A 15,041-nucleotide genomic window follows, 5' to 3' on the forward strand; every position below is an offset into this window, starting at 1 on the left:
TTATCTTCCCCCCACCCCCCTCATTTTTTAAGAAGTGTTTTGAAGTTTGTGATCAATTCATGGGGTGTTTTTAAGATTGATTCCCCCCTCTGCCTTTCAGAAAGCCTGTTTTGTAGCTAAAAGTGGTAGTATTTTCTCTGTTAAAAACGTAAGGCCAGCATTGTAACCATTTACTAGTAGTGTATAACCCCTTCTTCCTTGAAGGCTAAGCAGTGTAGCTGGTAGTGTTTGCAGTCCTAAGCCTATAAATGCTTGACAGATTTGTGGATTGGTGGAAGCTCTAAACCGTCTTTAGTTAGGATTATAGCATCATCTTGATTATTTTTTTTTTTAAATTTAAATAAAAGTCACCTAAAAGTTTCAAGGTCTCTAACTCTGCAATAAACCCTGCTCCCTACCTTGCAGACAGACTTCCCTATAGGTTTGGGGACCATCAGCTGTAAGATTGATGTCAGTTATGTATAGTGTTACACATTTTGTTTTTGTTGAAGTCTGTCTCTTCCATCATTGTCATCATCACTGCCTATTTCAGTGTAAATATCCTGTTTTGCTGTAAATCACATAAACTGTGTGCGTTGTATATGGCAACTTTACCTCTATGAGAATCTGTGTTTTTACAAGTATGGATGGGAAGAAGCCCGTTCAGAGTCTGCGGCGAAGCCTAGAGCAGTAACAGCTCTCTGTGCTCTTCCACCGTTTCAGCAGTGGAGAATACACATGCTCACTTATTTAGTAATACGTACTTAAAGACATATTTTCAAATCCTTCTGTTCTTTCTTGATCATCTTTTCTTTCCTTTGGGCTCTGCCTCGCTCCCTCCTTTGTTCACCGTTGCAGGTGTACCTGTGCATGCTCCTCAGAGGAGACCTCATTAAGCCTGATGAGGCACTGCTCCTGCTTAAACACACTTTCCCTTTCTTTTCGGCATGGTATGGCCTGAGACTGTCAGACCACAGGCTTGAGGTAGTTCTGCAGCACTGTGCAGTATCGTCTTCTTGGGTGATCAAAAGGGAGTATAGGCTTGACTGAGGTTTCGGGAACGCTCGTTCTGCGCAGTGACTGTGCCACCGGCAGGCAGATGGGCATGTACAAAGCCTTCAGTGTTTAGGACCTTTTACTTTTGTCCTCACCGTGTGAGCGCTGAGAAACCCTTTCTTCTCAAGCTAAAAAGGACAGGATGAGAAAGCCGGTGCTTTTCCCAGCGGCTTGATGCTGTACCCCCAAGTGACCTTCAGGGGGAACCTTCCTGCCTGAGGAGAGCATGGTGCCTTTGCATCACACGATTGCATCATCTGCAGGATTTATTTATTTCTCCTGGTCCATTCAGAGCTCTCTGAGTTCCCCTCCTCCCTTAGCGTTTTGTAGGGTCTTGAGCCCTTCACAAATCTAGCAGGGGAGCACCTTTGGGCTGCTTGAAACAGTTAAATTGTTAGGCATCTCACATCAGGCTCTAGGATGAGGCCCAGGTCTTCAGAAACAGGAGCAGCACATTCAAGAAACAGCTTTCAGCCTGCTCTTAAAGAAGAGAAGAGGATTCAAGGAATCCCTCGTGGCTTGTTGGTGTCACAAGGCACATTTGCTCTTCCTGAGATCTAATATAAGACGCTAAGCGGCACTGAGTGCTGGACTCAGAAGTATGTAAGGGTCTAGTCACCTTGCCTGACGCCTGTCTAGAAAATTAGTACTAAAGAACTCTGCAGTCCTGTCAAAATCCATGTTGGTTTGGCTCTGTAGAGGGAGCTGCCAAAACAGTTAGCAAGTATTTACATCCACATTTACTTGCAGCCTAAGAATTTGTATAGTACCATGGTGGAAAGTTACAGACCATCTGCTCAAGTCTTAGGAGGACAATCTGAGGCAAAGGCAAAAAACAGTGTCTTCTGCAGAGCACTTGAAGTTAGTGGGACCTCTGTCAGTTCTTTGGTAGGAACAGTTTTCAAAGCTTGTCTTGAAAAGGAACAAGAAATTCCTGGTCCCTGGCTGACATTCCTGTATATCGGCCGTTTTTAACAGATTGCTCCCTAAAGGGGTTATATTACTTTAATACCTGGTTTGAAGAGTTTGTAAAGGGCAGGTGACTCTTGACCGCTGTTCTGGCTGGCCCTTGTGTGAAGAAGTTATCAGGTCTCAAATTGAAGTAGCCCTTGAATTCCCAAACGTACTGCAGAAATTAAGCCAATATGCCACAGATGCAGTCTGTTAATTATGCAAGTGGCTTCCTTGAGATTAAATAAAAATCAGGCTTATGGTCCGGAGGCACTTGTCTGGTTTTCGTTACATTGTTGAAAGCTGGAAAAAATTCACCGACTTTCACAGAGTTACTGTCAATCTAGATCAATGTAGGTGGAGCAGAGTATGAGCCTCTTGTATCTTTGTGATACGTGAACTTCAAGATACCACGGTTTTCCCTGGTTTATTCTCAGGCAGCTTTAGGAGCAATGCTTGTCTGTTTTGTCTGCCTGTCATGTTAGACTGATGGCTGCTGTAGCGATTGACTCAGAGCAACAACTTTCCATATCCCCAGAAATTACCTTAGAGGTGTCAGAGATGATTTCTCAGTAGCATCCAGGCTACAGGATTATGTGCATGTTGTTTAAAAATCCTTTAAAATGGATGGTGCAGCACAGCTTGTTCCATCACCAGAAGGCTTTCATGAACAAGACCCTGCTTGTCGCAGCCTGGACAGCAGGGTGGCAGTTTACAGCCTTGAGCAAGTGAGGGGGAACAAGTACAGAAGCCCCGTACCAGAAAGCTGACTTTTGGGGAGGAAAAATGTGAGAACAACAAATTGAAATCCAACATTCACGTTGGGGGTATTTCTTACTAATATGTTCCAGGGAACATATCATAGTGTGTTGCAAGTGTTATAGTGGATGTGCCAAGCTGAAGCCCATCTTAACCATTTAGCTGGGAGCCAGGCCAACCTACTAAGAAAGATGTCCACCATGGGGGAGAACCTCTTGGCTTCCTCACAGATATGTCCAACCCTTCACAGGTGCTGTGAGATTCCTTCTTCCAAGACATGTTTGTTCCCTCTTGACCACAAGGGACTTCTGGTCTGGTGTCTTTTCACCAACTTCTGTTACTACCGCATCTTCAAAAGCTGGGATCTCTTGTGCTGTTCACAGTTGATATTGCTGGCCCGAAAGTCATTGCTTTTAGCATCTGGGGAGCTGTGAAAATGAAATTACTCTGTCCCCGACACTGGCCTTTTTGTACCGCTCTGCAAACCCTGTAGCTCAAGGTTAGAAGAGTTTTCTTAGAAAAGAGCTTTTCTCATTTGAGCTATGTTTATTACTTCATAACTCTTCTCTTAGAAAATGATTGTTGAGTTTCCACAGAACTCAGGCTCCCAGTTGTCCTCTCCCACACTGCTGGAGGGAAGTGGAGAAAAGGCCTTTCTCCCTCCAGTCAGAAACTGTAACAAATTGCATCATCTTGTGGGACAGTATTTGGAAAAGGGACACAGTTTAGCTAAATATTACTGGTTATTTTCATTGTAATAGAGCAAAACATGGGAAAGGTCTTAGTTATATCTGGATTTTTTCTTGTCCTGGCTTTGCTTCCTAGGTTGTCAGTGCGCTTATAAACCTGCAGGTTAGGATTTGCTCATTACTGTGGCTTCCTTGTCTGTTTTAACAGTTGGGTTTGGGTGCTGAGGAACTCAGGGGCTCAATCTGACTGTACTTATGCGCTCCCCACTTCAATCTCCCTCTTCTTCCCCTCCCTGCCCTGCCACAATGTGACCACACACCAGATGCAGGAGTGTACAAGTGTCAAATGTTTTTGTCCTCATGATGATCTTGTCAAAAAAGAAGCATCTTTCAAGTTGTTCTGCCCCCTCCCCAACTGCTTATGGCTTTGGTGGGTGTTAGTGTTGGGGGGGCTGCAGTGAGGCTGTCCAAAAAGTCACAGGGTGTGTGGGCAGAGCCATCGCCAGGGTTCAGCATCCCCTCGGAGCCCCCCAAGCCTCCCCGCACCGAGGGTGAGCTGGCACTGTGCTTCGGTGTCCTCCCCGGGGAGCTTCCTGCGCCGGCCGCAGACCCATCGCTCAGTGCCGTCTTGCAAGGACATGTGTTTCGGGGTTTTTTAAATCCTTCTCATTTGTGTATGTTTCCTGCAGGGAAAGAAGAAGAAGAGGAAAAGGGATAAGCAGCCAGGAGAGACCAATGGTAAGTAAAAATAAGTCTAAATCTCTTGCTTAGTGGAAATGTGGCAATCCTGGTGTGACACTCCTAGGTATGGGGGAGGTGGGTACAAGTCTCCTGGCCTCACGGGGAGCCGGTCCCTATACTAGACAGCCTTTTTTTTTTTAATGCACTCTAATTATTTACGCGTTATTGCCCTTCTAAAACTAGTAACCAAGCCATTGCATGTAAGAGCCTCTCGTGACGTTAGCTGAATTTGTACGTAGTAATTGCAAAGCCTTTAACTGCAGAGCCATAGTTATAATGCCTATGCCATCATTTATAAAGTTGTCTGCTTATTTTGCGCATATATGTGTGCGTGTACGTACGTATGTATGTGTTTGGTATTAATTTGGGCTGTACCTGTATGTTCTGATGCATGCCTTACAGTGGTAAATCGCACCCATTTTAAATTAAGGAGGTTTGCCATTCTATATAGGAAATTAGAAATACTGCATAGGCAATCTCATAGTCAATTTTGAAGAAGCCCTGACTTAGTTTTTTTGAAGCCTTTGTATAATTTGTTCTTTTTTTTCAGAACACAGCGAATGTTTCCTAAATCCTTGCCTTTCACTTCCTCCGATTACAGGTGCTAACGTCATTTTGAGTCATTTAAAATAGTTTATAAACTGCTTTTTAATTTTTTTTTCCTGCCATTATAGATTTTAACATTAAACACTTATGACATTAAGAAAAAAATACCATCCACACGTTTTGACAGTATTTATTATCTATATAACTTTATATCTATTATATGTTTGATAGTATTTTTTAATTTGTTTTTGTTTTTGTAACAATTGCTATTAAAACAGTAATACAGTAAAAATAACGCAAGAGTTGTACTAACTGTGCAAATTGAATATGCAGTATTTCTTTAAAGAGACTGATAAAGAATGGAAGCAAGTCAGTAATGAACCTCCTTAATCTAATGGCATTTTTCATGGCTCCCACTAAGTCTTCTCACATTAGCATGCATATGCATTTTTTTATTATTATTTTAGTTTTGGATTTTTTTTTAATTTATTTTTTCCTTTCTGCTCAAGCCTATTCATTGCAATTCACTAGCTGTACTAACTCAGCACCTTGCCATGCTTTACGTTTTATTTTCTGGCTGATACTAACATACTCATTCCGCAATCTGCTTATTCTTATCCATTCTTTTAAATACAAATTAATAAAAACAAATAAATTGAATGTTATTCCAAAAGCTGCATTATCCCAGGAGATATAATTTCCTTTTTTTTTTTTTTTCTTTTTTTTTTCTTATTTTGTATCTGAGTTGAAGAAAAAAGCATGTTCAGGATCTAACTTCCATACTCAGCTTCTTTTCTTCCTTTTTCCCCCCTCTCAAAAAAAGAGAATAAAAAAACCCAGCCCAAATAAATCTTGCCTGAAACATCCTGCTAGACCAGCCACAATGACTTTCCTCTACCTGCTCTTTTAAAAGGGAAAGAAACAGTCCTTTATAAAGGGATACTGCAGCTTTAATTGCAACAGCTAATCTCAAGAGTTGAATAAAATGTGATTATCACTTTTTTTAACTTTTAAATCAAAAGTCAATATTTTGCAATTAATAACGAGGACATTGATTTTTATTCCCTTTTTTATTTTTATTTTTTCCTTATTTTTATCTTTCTCTTTTTTCTCCCCTTTTCTCTCTTCCTCTCTCTCTCTCCCCCCTCTCCCCTTTTCTTTTTTTCCTCTCTCCCTTTTCTGCTCGCTTTTCTTGAACTCATTCAGACCTGAGCGCTCCTAAGAAATGCCGAGCGCGCTTTGGCCTTGATCAACAGAATAACTGGTGCGGCCCCTGCAGGTGTGTATAGTTTTCCCAGACTCGCTATGGCTGATTTGCAGCTGGTTTATTTGGTACTTTCCCCTTTTTTTTCCTGCCTTGTTGCTTTGTAGCTCTGTGTTGTGATCTAGAAGACACAAGGGAGTGGGACACTGCCATGAGTTATTGTCTCTCTGAACGGGTTTTGCTTTTTTTTTTTTTCGTTGTTGGTTGGTTTTTTGCCTTCCTCTTTGCTGCTGCTAGCCAAAAACCCACTGTAAAACAGCATCAGCCTTAAGCCCATCTGATCTGTGGCTCAACCACGCTCCTGCCCTCCAAGCCTCCACCCAAGGAAAGTTGCTCCCAAAGCCCTTGATAACACGGCATTGAGTGCAGTACCGACACCGGACAGACGCACGGCTGTGTCGGAGATTTTTTTTGGCTTTCTTTTGGCTCATTGTGAAAGTCCTGTTTTCTTTCCTGCCCTTGGTACGAGGGGAGATTACCAAATAAAACTGAGGTGATTGAAAGCTAAACGTAGCTGTAGCTAAGATGACGCAGACCAAATGAGCTCTATCCACCATTGTGTTGTATTTTTTGTGTTTACCTTATGCTAACAGATGCAAATACTCCAAAGAAGTGTCGGGCATTGTTCGGGCTTGACCGACAGAGTTTATGGTGCAAACCATGCAGGTATAATACTACCCATTAGGCCTTTGGGGAAATAAAAGCAATCTGTCCTCTTAGTGCATTTGTGTGATTTTATTTTTTTAATCTTTTTTCCCCACTCCCCACCTTTCTCTCTCCCACAGCATCAATTGCTAATAATCTTTGATCTTTGGAATTTCTTGCTAATTTAATGCCATTTTCTCTCTTTCTTTACCAATAACCTCTCCCTGGTGGTAGAACTGGGAACAAGAAAACTTGAAGTCCTTAAAGCTGGCAGTTTTTTGGCATTTTTATTATTTTTTTCCAGATTGTCAGCAAAATGAATGTTTAGCTGGCCATCTATATTTTGTCATTCATTTGGGTCTATGTCCGCTGCCTCCAAAGGCTTTTTAAAAAGGTTCTGGGATCTGCAGCACTAGTGTTTTTCTCATAATTAGAGATGTAAAAGCCAGTGTTTACAGCTTATATTGTACTAATTTTTTTGGTGTTATCTGCAAAATTAAATAGCTACCTGTAGGCTTCTATGCCTCAGTAAGGTTTATGTAGATATCATTTTTTTAAAATTATCTGATGTCTTTTTTTTCTGATTCCAAAAATACTTTTTTTCCTAAATTTTATCCCAACAAGTGAGCTGTAAACACCTGAGCTCTAGACAAAACTAATTACAACTTTAGTAGGACAGTTTCCAGCATTAAAAGGAGATGAAAGACATCAGAGAGCCCAAATTTCGACAGCCCATGTTCTACTGGAGTTTAATTCCATGTATAACTCAGTACATACTTCCTTCTTGGTGGAGGGATACCGAGTAGTTCTTTTCTCATTCCTTTTTCCTTATATAATCGCATTTGGTTAAATTTGTTGTTTCTTTGTTCTGATACAAGCAGTCTTTGAATTTGGAATATTATGATGGTAGGTATTTCAACCCAAACCACACTCTGTGTGTAGTGATTCCTCTCCCACATTTTCCCCTCTTACTCATGCCAGTCCCATGTGCTCCATCTCATTTAGAATGTAGATCAGACGTCCATCGTATTTTGTGTATGCACGCAGTCTTGTTTGTGCTTAGTGTCAAGGAAAACACGGATCGAGGGTGGTGGTGTATGTCAAAATACCAGATAAGTCACCAGAAATGTCTTCAATGAATTGCATATTGTCCCATCCGAGGCATGCTAGTACCAGGTGTTGGGGTCTTAGATATCAGTACCAGTACGTATGTTAAACAAGCTTTGAAAGCAGCAGTTTCTTAAAGCTTAAAGGAAGAAGGGTTCAGTCCAGAAGAGCTGGGTAGCCACTTCACCGTGTCAGGAGGCTTGAGTCTCATGCCAGCCAAAGACTCGAACGCTGTGTTTAGTTAGGCTTTATTCTGTGATTAGTTCACCACACACTATCAGCAGATATTTGTGTAGTCTACAGATAGAGTATTTGAAGCATGTCAGGCTGTGTATGCCAAGTACTAGAACTGGGAGCACATCATGTTTGTGTTGCTTTATCTTTCCCTAGCTGCTTAAATAAACAGCACACTTTCAAAACTACGTTTTATCAGCAAGGGGACTTTTTCATTCAGTCTGTACAGTGCTTATGTTACATGTGAAGCATAAACCCTCTCTTAACTTATGCCAGATTTTGGTCAGAAATCTTTGCAGCACATCAGAGACGACTTCAGTGGTGTAGCTGATACAGACTTACTGATGTAAACTGCTTTTCTTTTAGGTTGTTTGTTTTGGTTTTTTTTTTAAATGCATGGAGGCATTTTATCACTAGGTATTAGAGTATTTCTCTCCTAGTTCTGGTCCTAACCATTATAACATTGCATTTGCTAGCACGGTAGCATTTTGTAGCACATCTTAGCTAGATGCTAAAGATTGCTACCACAGTAGAAACGGAGACATCTTTGCTGACAGCAACCAAATAAGCCCTTGTCATCCTCTGTGGCTTTCACTCATGGCAATTGCAGCATTACAGGTTTCCTGATGCTGCCCTGGGGCTAGTTTCAAGGGCAGCATGAGCGGAGTCAGGTCTGTTGGTGTTTGCCGGACTGATGTAGCAGTTGATGCTTTCAGAGCAATGCACAAGTGATCCTCACTAGTGCTTCTGAGGGGGGATATGTAGTATTTTTGTTCCCACTTTTAGGAGAGCAAAACTGAGGCACAGAGAGTTCCGTGGATGTTTACTTATTCCCCTTCACCAGAGTTGCCTGGTGTTGTTGTCTTCTGGTAAAATTTGGCTTGCAGGGTTTGGAGTTTTACTATCTATGCCTTCTGTCCCACCAAACCCTGACACGTACATGACCACAGATAAGACATGATGGGAATGACACAGGCTGGAGAAATGTCCCCACCTTGAGCCATCATGATTGAAGTAAATGGCTTTTCAGACTAAAAGTGGCTACACTATTAAAGAGTTTAATATACAACAGAAACAGAGGAAGCAATCTGCTCCCTTAATTCTAGTCAAAGGAAAACTATTTCAGGTAGCAGACCAGTGGGTTTAGTTTTAAAAAGGTTGTTAACTATGCAGAGTCAGAAAGTTACGTAGACCTGGTTTTAAGTCTGCTTTGCCATGGGCACTCTTCCATTCAAGTCACAGAACTTAAATAGTATTAAAAAAATAATTTTTAATTTTTGTCGTACTAGAATCAAACTGCCTCCAGTGGAATAATTAACTGCCTTGTAGGTTCAGAGCAATCCAGTTGAATGGCTTCTGGACCACCATGAATGAGGCAGGCAGAGCGTGGGTCTCTGCTTGCAAAATATTTTAATTTGGGGATGGGGGGAAGCCCTGCAGTCTCCAGATTTTGAGAACCCACCTTTCCACACAGGTATTATTGGTGAGCTTTGTGAAGCACCACTGTTCTGCTTTGTCACTGGAGCTGTGCAGAAAGTCCAAACATGACCTGTGGCCCTGGTAGCGTTGCACAGCTGAAGCTAGCAAGTGGTGAGACAGAGAAGAGGGGAGGGGAGAAAGAGCAGCAGAACTGCCTTTAGCCAAGAGCCAGAGGCTTCCCACGTTGTTTGTTGATAGTAGAAGAAGTAACAGGTTCTGTTTTGAGCCCACCAAATTAATTTTTTTCTGTCTTTTAACGTTGCTCTAATAAAGCATGGTTTACAGCCTTCACTTGCTGTCTTCTATCTATCTATTTTTCTTTCTTTCTTTCTTTCTTTCTTTTTAACATTTAAGTTGCATGGTTGTCTTTAGTTTTTAGCATGTATTGATCTGCAGGCTAACGTGGTTAAAACTCTAATAGCCCTAACCCCCTTACCTTGCCATGTGGAACGTGGAGCAGAACCTGAGAGCAGAGCCTGAGTCTCTGAAGGAAGGGACGTCACAGCACTGGTCCCTCACTGAAGCTGGTGGAAAGATGGGGTGACAGGGCTGCTGTTCCCTTCCTGGCTATGGGAGATGTTATCTTTTAGCTCCCTTGCAGTCGAGAAGCATCTAGCCCCATTGCTTAGACAGCAGACCTTGGTTTAACCCAAGTCAAACGCATTTGCCATACTTAGGGGAGAACACTGACAACCAGCAGTGGAGCTGGTGCACCTATGCGAGTGGGGAGTGTCACCCAGCAGCATTCAGGTGCTGTGCCACGCTCGGGCGCTTCCTCTGATGAAGTTGCTGAGCTAGGGTGAGGTATCCACTGGAAGGGGCAAGCAACCTAATCCTTCACTTTGGTGGCTTTGTGCAGCTTAGGTGAGCATCCAGAGTTTTTGTGGCAGAGCTGCTCTAGACAGACTTTGTCACATACTTCAGGCTGTGTGTCAGCGGTTCAGCACTTCCTGCGGACAGTGTGCTTGTGAGTAGGAGGGCTGGAGAGCCATCATTATTAGGGTCAAGGTGGCCACTGAACATCATTCTGCCAGATGCTGTGGTTGTTTGCCTCATTATTTCTGTCCGGCTGGTAGAATTGTCTTGCATATACTTGGCAAGGGAGATGGTGTGAAATTGTCATCTGTTTTCATTGCTCCTTTACATTATTAAGTGGACAGAGGGAGGAGAAAAGATCTCTGTCGGGTCACTTACTTATTTGAAGATGAGCGGCTCTTGCGAGACTCATATTCCCTGGTGTGAAATAAGCTCCATGTTGCTCCTCACCTTTGTACCTGTCATCGTGCTTTTCACCTGCTGAAATTGGATCCCACTCTGGAGTTACATGGATGGCCTCTCAGAGGAAAATTTCCCAAAACGCAGGCGAGCAGCTTCCCAAATCTACCACTCCCCCTTAAAACAAAAAGTAAAAACTGAGTCGATTTAAAGCCACAACCTGCAGGCCATACAACCAGTTATTCTTGTTATTTTGGATCATACTCTGTTTATCCTGTTCTTTTCCTGTTTTTTCTTCTGTTTGCTTTGTTTGTTCGTTTTGTTTTTATTTCCCCTCTCTCTCATTCTCTCTATTATATATCCCTCCTGTCTGATTGACATTTCTGGATTTGGTGTGGTTCTTAACAGAGGAGGAGAAAGCAATGAGCAGTAGTTTGCAGCCATCCTTGCCTCCCAAGGGCAGTGCATCGTAAGAGACGACAGGTGACGCAGGTGTAGAGATAGCCCTGTTGAGTTGGACAGCGTTATGGGGCATCTTGAGATACCATCAGCAATCCAGAGCTTTTATTTTATAAGGATTATTTTTTTTTTAATTTTTTTTTTTCCGGAGGAAAGTCAAGTTTGTAGATTAGCACAGTGGGCTCCAAAAACATCTTACCTGACTTTCTGATTATTAAAATGACTAAGGAAAGGAGGCGGCCTGAAGAGGAGGGGGACGAAAAGACAATTGGTGAATCCTTTCCCAGTCTGTTAGCCAAGGGGAGGTTCCCGAGTGGGCTCGATGCTGAGGACACCCCGCCAAACCCCCAGGACAGCGCATGGGGCTGGGATGCCGCCCGCGCAGAGCCCAGAGTAGCTAATTGATGGCTCTTTGCTTTAGATAACTGTCTCCATCAGCATCTCTGCCCTTTATTCACAGATAACTCTCTCCCTGTTTCTAGGAGAAAAAAAAAGTGCGTTCGCTACATACAAGGTGAAGGCAGCTGCGTCAGCCCACCCTCTTCAGATGGAAGCTTACTAGACTCTCCTCCGTCCTCCCCCGCCATGCTCGCCTCCCCCTCCAGAGACTCGAAACCACAGACTGAACAAACGCAACCCCTCTCGCTCTCATTGAAGCCCGACCCGCTGGCGCACCTGGTCATGATGCCGCCGCCATCCTCGCTCGTCCTCGCCGAGAGCGCTGCGAGCAAGCCCGGCGCCCTGCCTGCCGCCAGCTGCCCCAACGGGGCCCTGGACCACCCGCCGGCCGCCCTCCCGCCGGCCGCCGCCGCATCCCTAGCACAGCCCTCGACGTCCTCCTTGCATTCCCACAGCTCGCTGGCGGGGACACAGCCCCAGCCGCTTTCCCTCGTAACCAAGTCCTTAGAATAGCTTTAGCCTCGTTAGCCCTTTCGGTTTCCTTCGGGGGGATTGAATTCTGTTGGGATTTGGGGTTTTGTTTTATTTCCTTTTTATTTTATTTTTTTTTCCTTCTCCTCGTCGTCGTCCGCTGTTCGTCGTCGTTTCTCGGTTTTGTTTTTAATTCGTGCCATGTGGCTACATTAGTTGATGTTTTATCGAGTTCATTGGTCAATATTTGACCCATTCTTATTTCAATTTCTCCTTTTTAAATATGTAGATGAGAAAAGCCTCATGATTCTGCCAAAATTTTTATCAACAGCTGTTTAAAGTCTTTGTAGCGTTTAAAAAATATATATATATACATAATTGTTATGTAGTTCCAATAGCTTAGTTTTAAAGACTGATTTTAAAAATTAAAAAAAAAAAAGAAGCAATTTTGAAGCAGCCCTTGCCGGAGGCATTGGTTCTTTATTATTTGTATTAAATACGAGCTTGCGAACCAATCATTTTACATCTGGTTTTTAAACCTTTAAGGGCACAATGAATGCGGTGCCGCTACTACTTCTTTTTTTTTTCTTCCTTGTGTGAAACAACCTTTATTGTGATGTTACTTGTTATTGTTTAAATGTACAGAAACAAAGGGTTAAAAAAAATGTGTTAATATACCTTGTTCCATGGTGTTGTTCTTTTTGGGGGAGGGAACGCTACTCAACAATTAAAAGTATCACAACGCTATTGGACCAGTAGTATTTATTGCTTTAGAAATTGCTTGTTGTATCTGTATGTTGTCCCTTTTTAAATGTTTTTTTCTTCTTTTTTTTCTTGAAACATTGTATAAAGGGTTTTTTTTTCCCTTAGTGTAAGCATCTTATATATAACAACTCATTTGTACAAGGTTTTTAAGTTTATATATAAATGTGTATATATATATTTTTTCCGGGATTTTTGTTTTTGATTTCTTTTTGTGATTTTTTTTTTTTTTTTTTTTTTTTTTTTGCTATATGAAACACAGTTGCCACCAAATGGACATTCGCAGATGCATTTTTTCAAGGATCAATAGTGTAAAGAAAAAAAATTGCTTTAAAAGCCATTACACAGAAAAAGACTTGAAAATTTAGCAAGGGAATTTTTAGCAACGCTGTTTGAAAAATAGCAAGGTCCAAGTGTCTCCTGTTCAGAACTGCAGCTGAATCCCCTGCGACATTAGGACTGTAGGCTGTGTGCAAAATTTTTATGTGCCAAAATTCTCAGTGACTTTTAACTTTCTCCCGACAACTTTATTATTTTTTTTTAATGCTGTAATTTTTTTGTTCATCATGTTTTGCTGTGATGTTACATAGGTAGATATGTATGTAGTTTTAATGTCACCTATAACAGACGTGTTTGGTAGCAGATTGTCCGGAAAGCATTTAAAATGAAGAGGTATAAACCCTTAAGGGCCAAATTCTGTATATTAGATTATTCATAAAAGGAAAATCAGACTGCCACTTTTATGTACACTTACTACATACAGGTAGGTAGCAAACTTAAAACAAAAAAAAAACCTAGGCATGTTGATGTTGCAAAAAACGCTGTATAAAGCTGAAAAATTGTTCATCTGTTCATTCAGTGCCATTGTAGTTGACATGAAGCGATTGTAAAACTGTCTCAGATTTTTCTCTGGTTTATTAAGATGCTAACTATAACATTTTTTGTGAATACTTTGAATGTTTCCTAACAGTTGTGATGTTACTGTTCCGTTTTATGCTCTTATTCCGATTTTCATTTTTAATGGTTTGGAAGCCATTTTTTGTAATGAATAAATGTTCATGCTGTACAGTATCTGTAGCATGCAGTTCTGGATTAATAAAAGCAACTTAGTATGTGCAGAGAATGACTTGTCAACTCATTTATGCGTTGACTGCATTTTACTCTGGCCAAAAAGATTTGCAGCCTGAGTGGAAAACTTCCTCCAAAAATTTTTTTTTAAATCGTGGCAAATTGCAGACAGCTCTAAGTTGTGAGAAATCCTCTGTTTCCTTTGGGTTCCCGTGCTACCACCTGCTAAACTTGTTTTGCACTAGCCCTCTCCCGGCTCATCAAGTTCTCTCTGCTCAAGCAAATGGCACGTGATTCAGCAGAAGACAAATGGCATGTGAGCTGAAGTAATGTCATCCCTCTGTGTGAAGTGATCCCGACTGGGGGACGGGAGACCAGGGCTGATGCTACCTATAATTTTAAAACATTTTTGTTCAACCTGGTGATCCCACAACACAGGTCTGATGCACTATAAAGGGCACACAGGATAGCTCTAATTAGCCAGAGTCCTTGTGCTGGCCTTAGAGTTTATCTCCTGGATAAAACTGAGTCTGGTTTTGCATATATATATATTTTTTTTTTTTTTAATGCAATGAGTCCTTGCAGCACAGCCCCTGCTCAGTGCTGAGCATCCAGCATCCACCCAACATAGCAAAACCTGCAGATGCTGCAGGGATGAGAGTGAACTTACATGCAAGAATTTTTATTAAATGGTTGATTTGTTTGGGTTTTTTAAACTAGGGATTTAAGCTTTGTAATTTCCAGGAATCTCTTAGAAGTGGATCACCGTAGCCCCAGTCATGGAAAATTTCAGCGGCACTCAAGGGCAATCAAATGCAAAGGTCTCAGAGCAGGCTTGTTCCCTGCTGTCGTGCCAGTGTATTGCTCAGGTAACGCACTTCTCTTCAGTCGGTCTTGATGAACTCTGCGGGAAGGGTAAGTATTCTTCCTCATATGCGAAAATGGGTTAAGTGATTTTCTGCAGAGACCTGAGAACAGGGCCATTTCGGGAAGCACAGCCCCAGTGCTGAGACTGTGCTGTCCCTCACTGTGGGGTCCAATAAAACTAAAACTGGCTGCAAAGTGGTTGTCATAGCTGCAGAAGGAATTTGCTTTGTAGAGGGGCTGGGAAGTACTGGATGAAGTACTAAATAATGTTTAAACAATATATAGTACTTAAAATTGCTACCACTATTTAATGACTAGTTTATAAGCCAGAAGCCTTTTTTTGTTTCAAA

The 15,041-nt window shown here is 41.9% G+C and overlaps 1 protein-coding gene across 24 annotated transcripts in view; it reads left to right on the top strand.

Annotated features, from left to right (window-relative positions):
- Positions 1 to 13,879, top strand: part of TCF7L2 (transcription factor 7 like 2) — a 181,168-nt gene extending 167,289 nt beyond the window's left edge. For 8 of the 24 annotated variants that reach the window (XM_074831286.1, XM_074831284.1, XM_074831288.1 and 5 more), the window contains exons 11-14: positions 4,124 to 4,172; positions 4,726 to 4,776; positions 5,928 to 6,000; positions 11,607 to 13,879. In XM_074831286.1, coding sequence (XP_074687387.1) covers positions 4,124 to 4,172; positions 4,726 to 4,776; positions 5,928 to 6,000; positions 11,607 to 12,036 — 603 coding nt within the window. In that variant the 3' untranslated portion in view covers positions 12,037 to 13,879. Of the gene's footprint in view, positions 1 to 4,123; positions 4,173 to 4,725; positions 4,777 to 5,927; positions 6,005 to 6,578; positions 6,653 to 11,606 lie in introns of those variants that run through there. The other 16 variants (XM_074831294.1, XM_074831296.1, XM_074831298.1 and 13 more) reach the window with 7 other exon arrangements.
- The last annotated feature ends 1,162 nt before the right edge of the window (positions 13,880 to 15,041 follow it).

Source organism: Strix aluco, chromosome 7, assembly GCF_031877795.1.
Source record: "Strix aluco isolate bStrAlu1 chromosome 7, bStrAlu1.hap1, whole genome shotgun sequence".
NCBI lineage: Eukaryota > Metazoa > Chordata > Aves > Strigiformes > Strigidae > Strix > Strix aluco.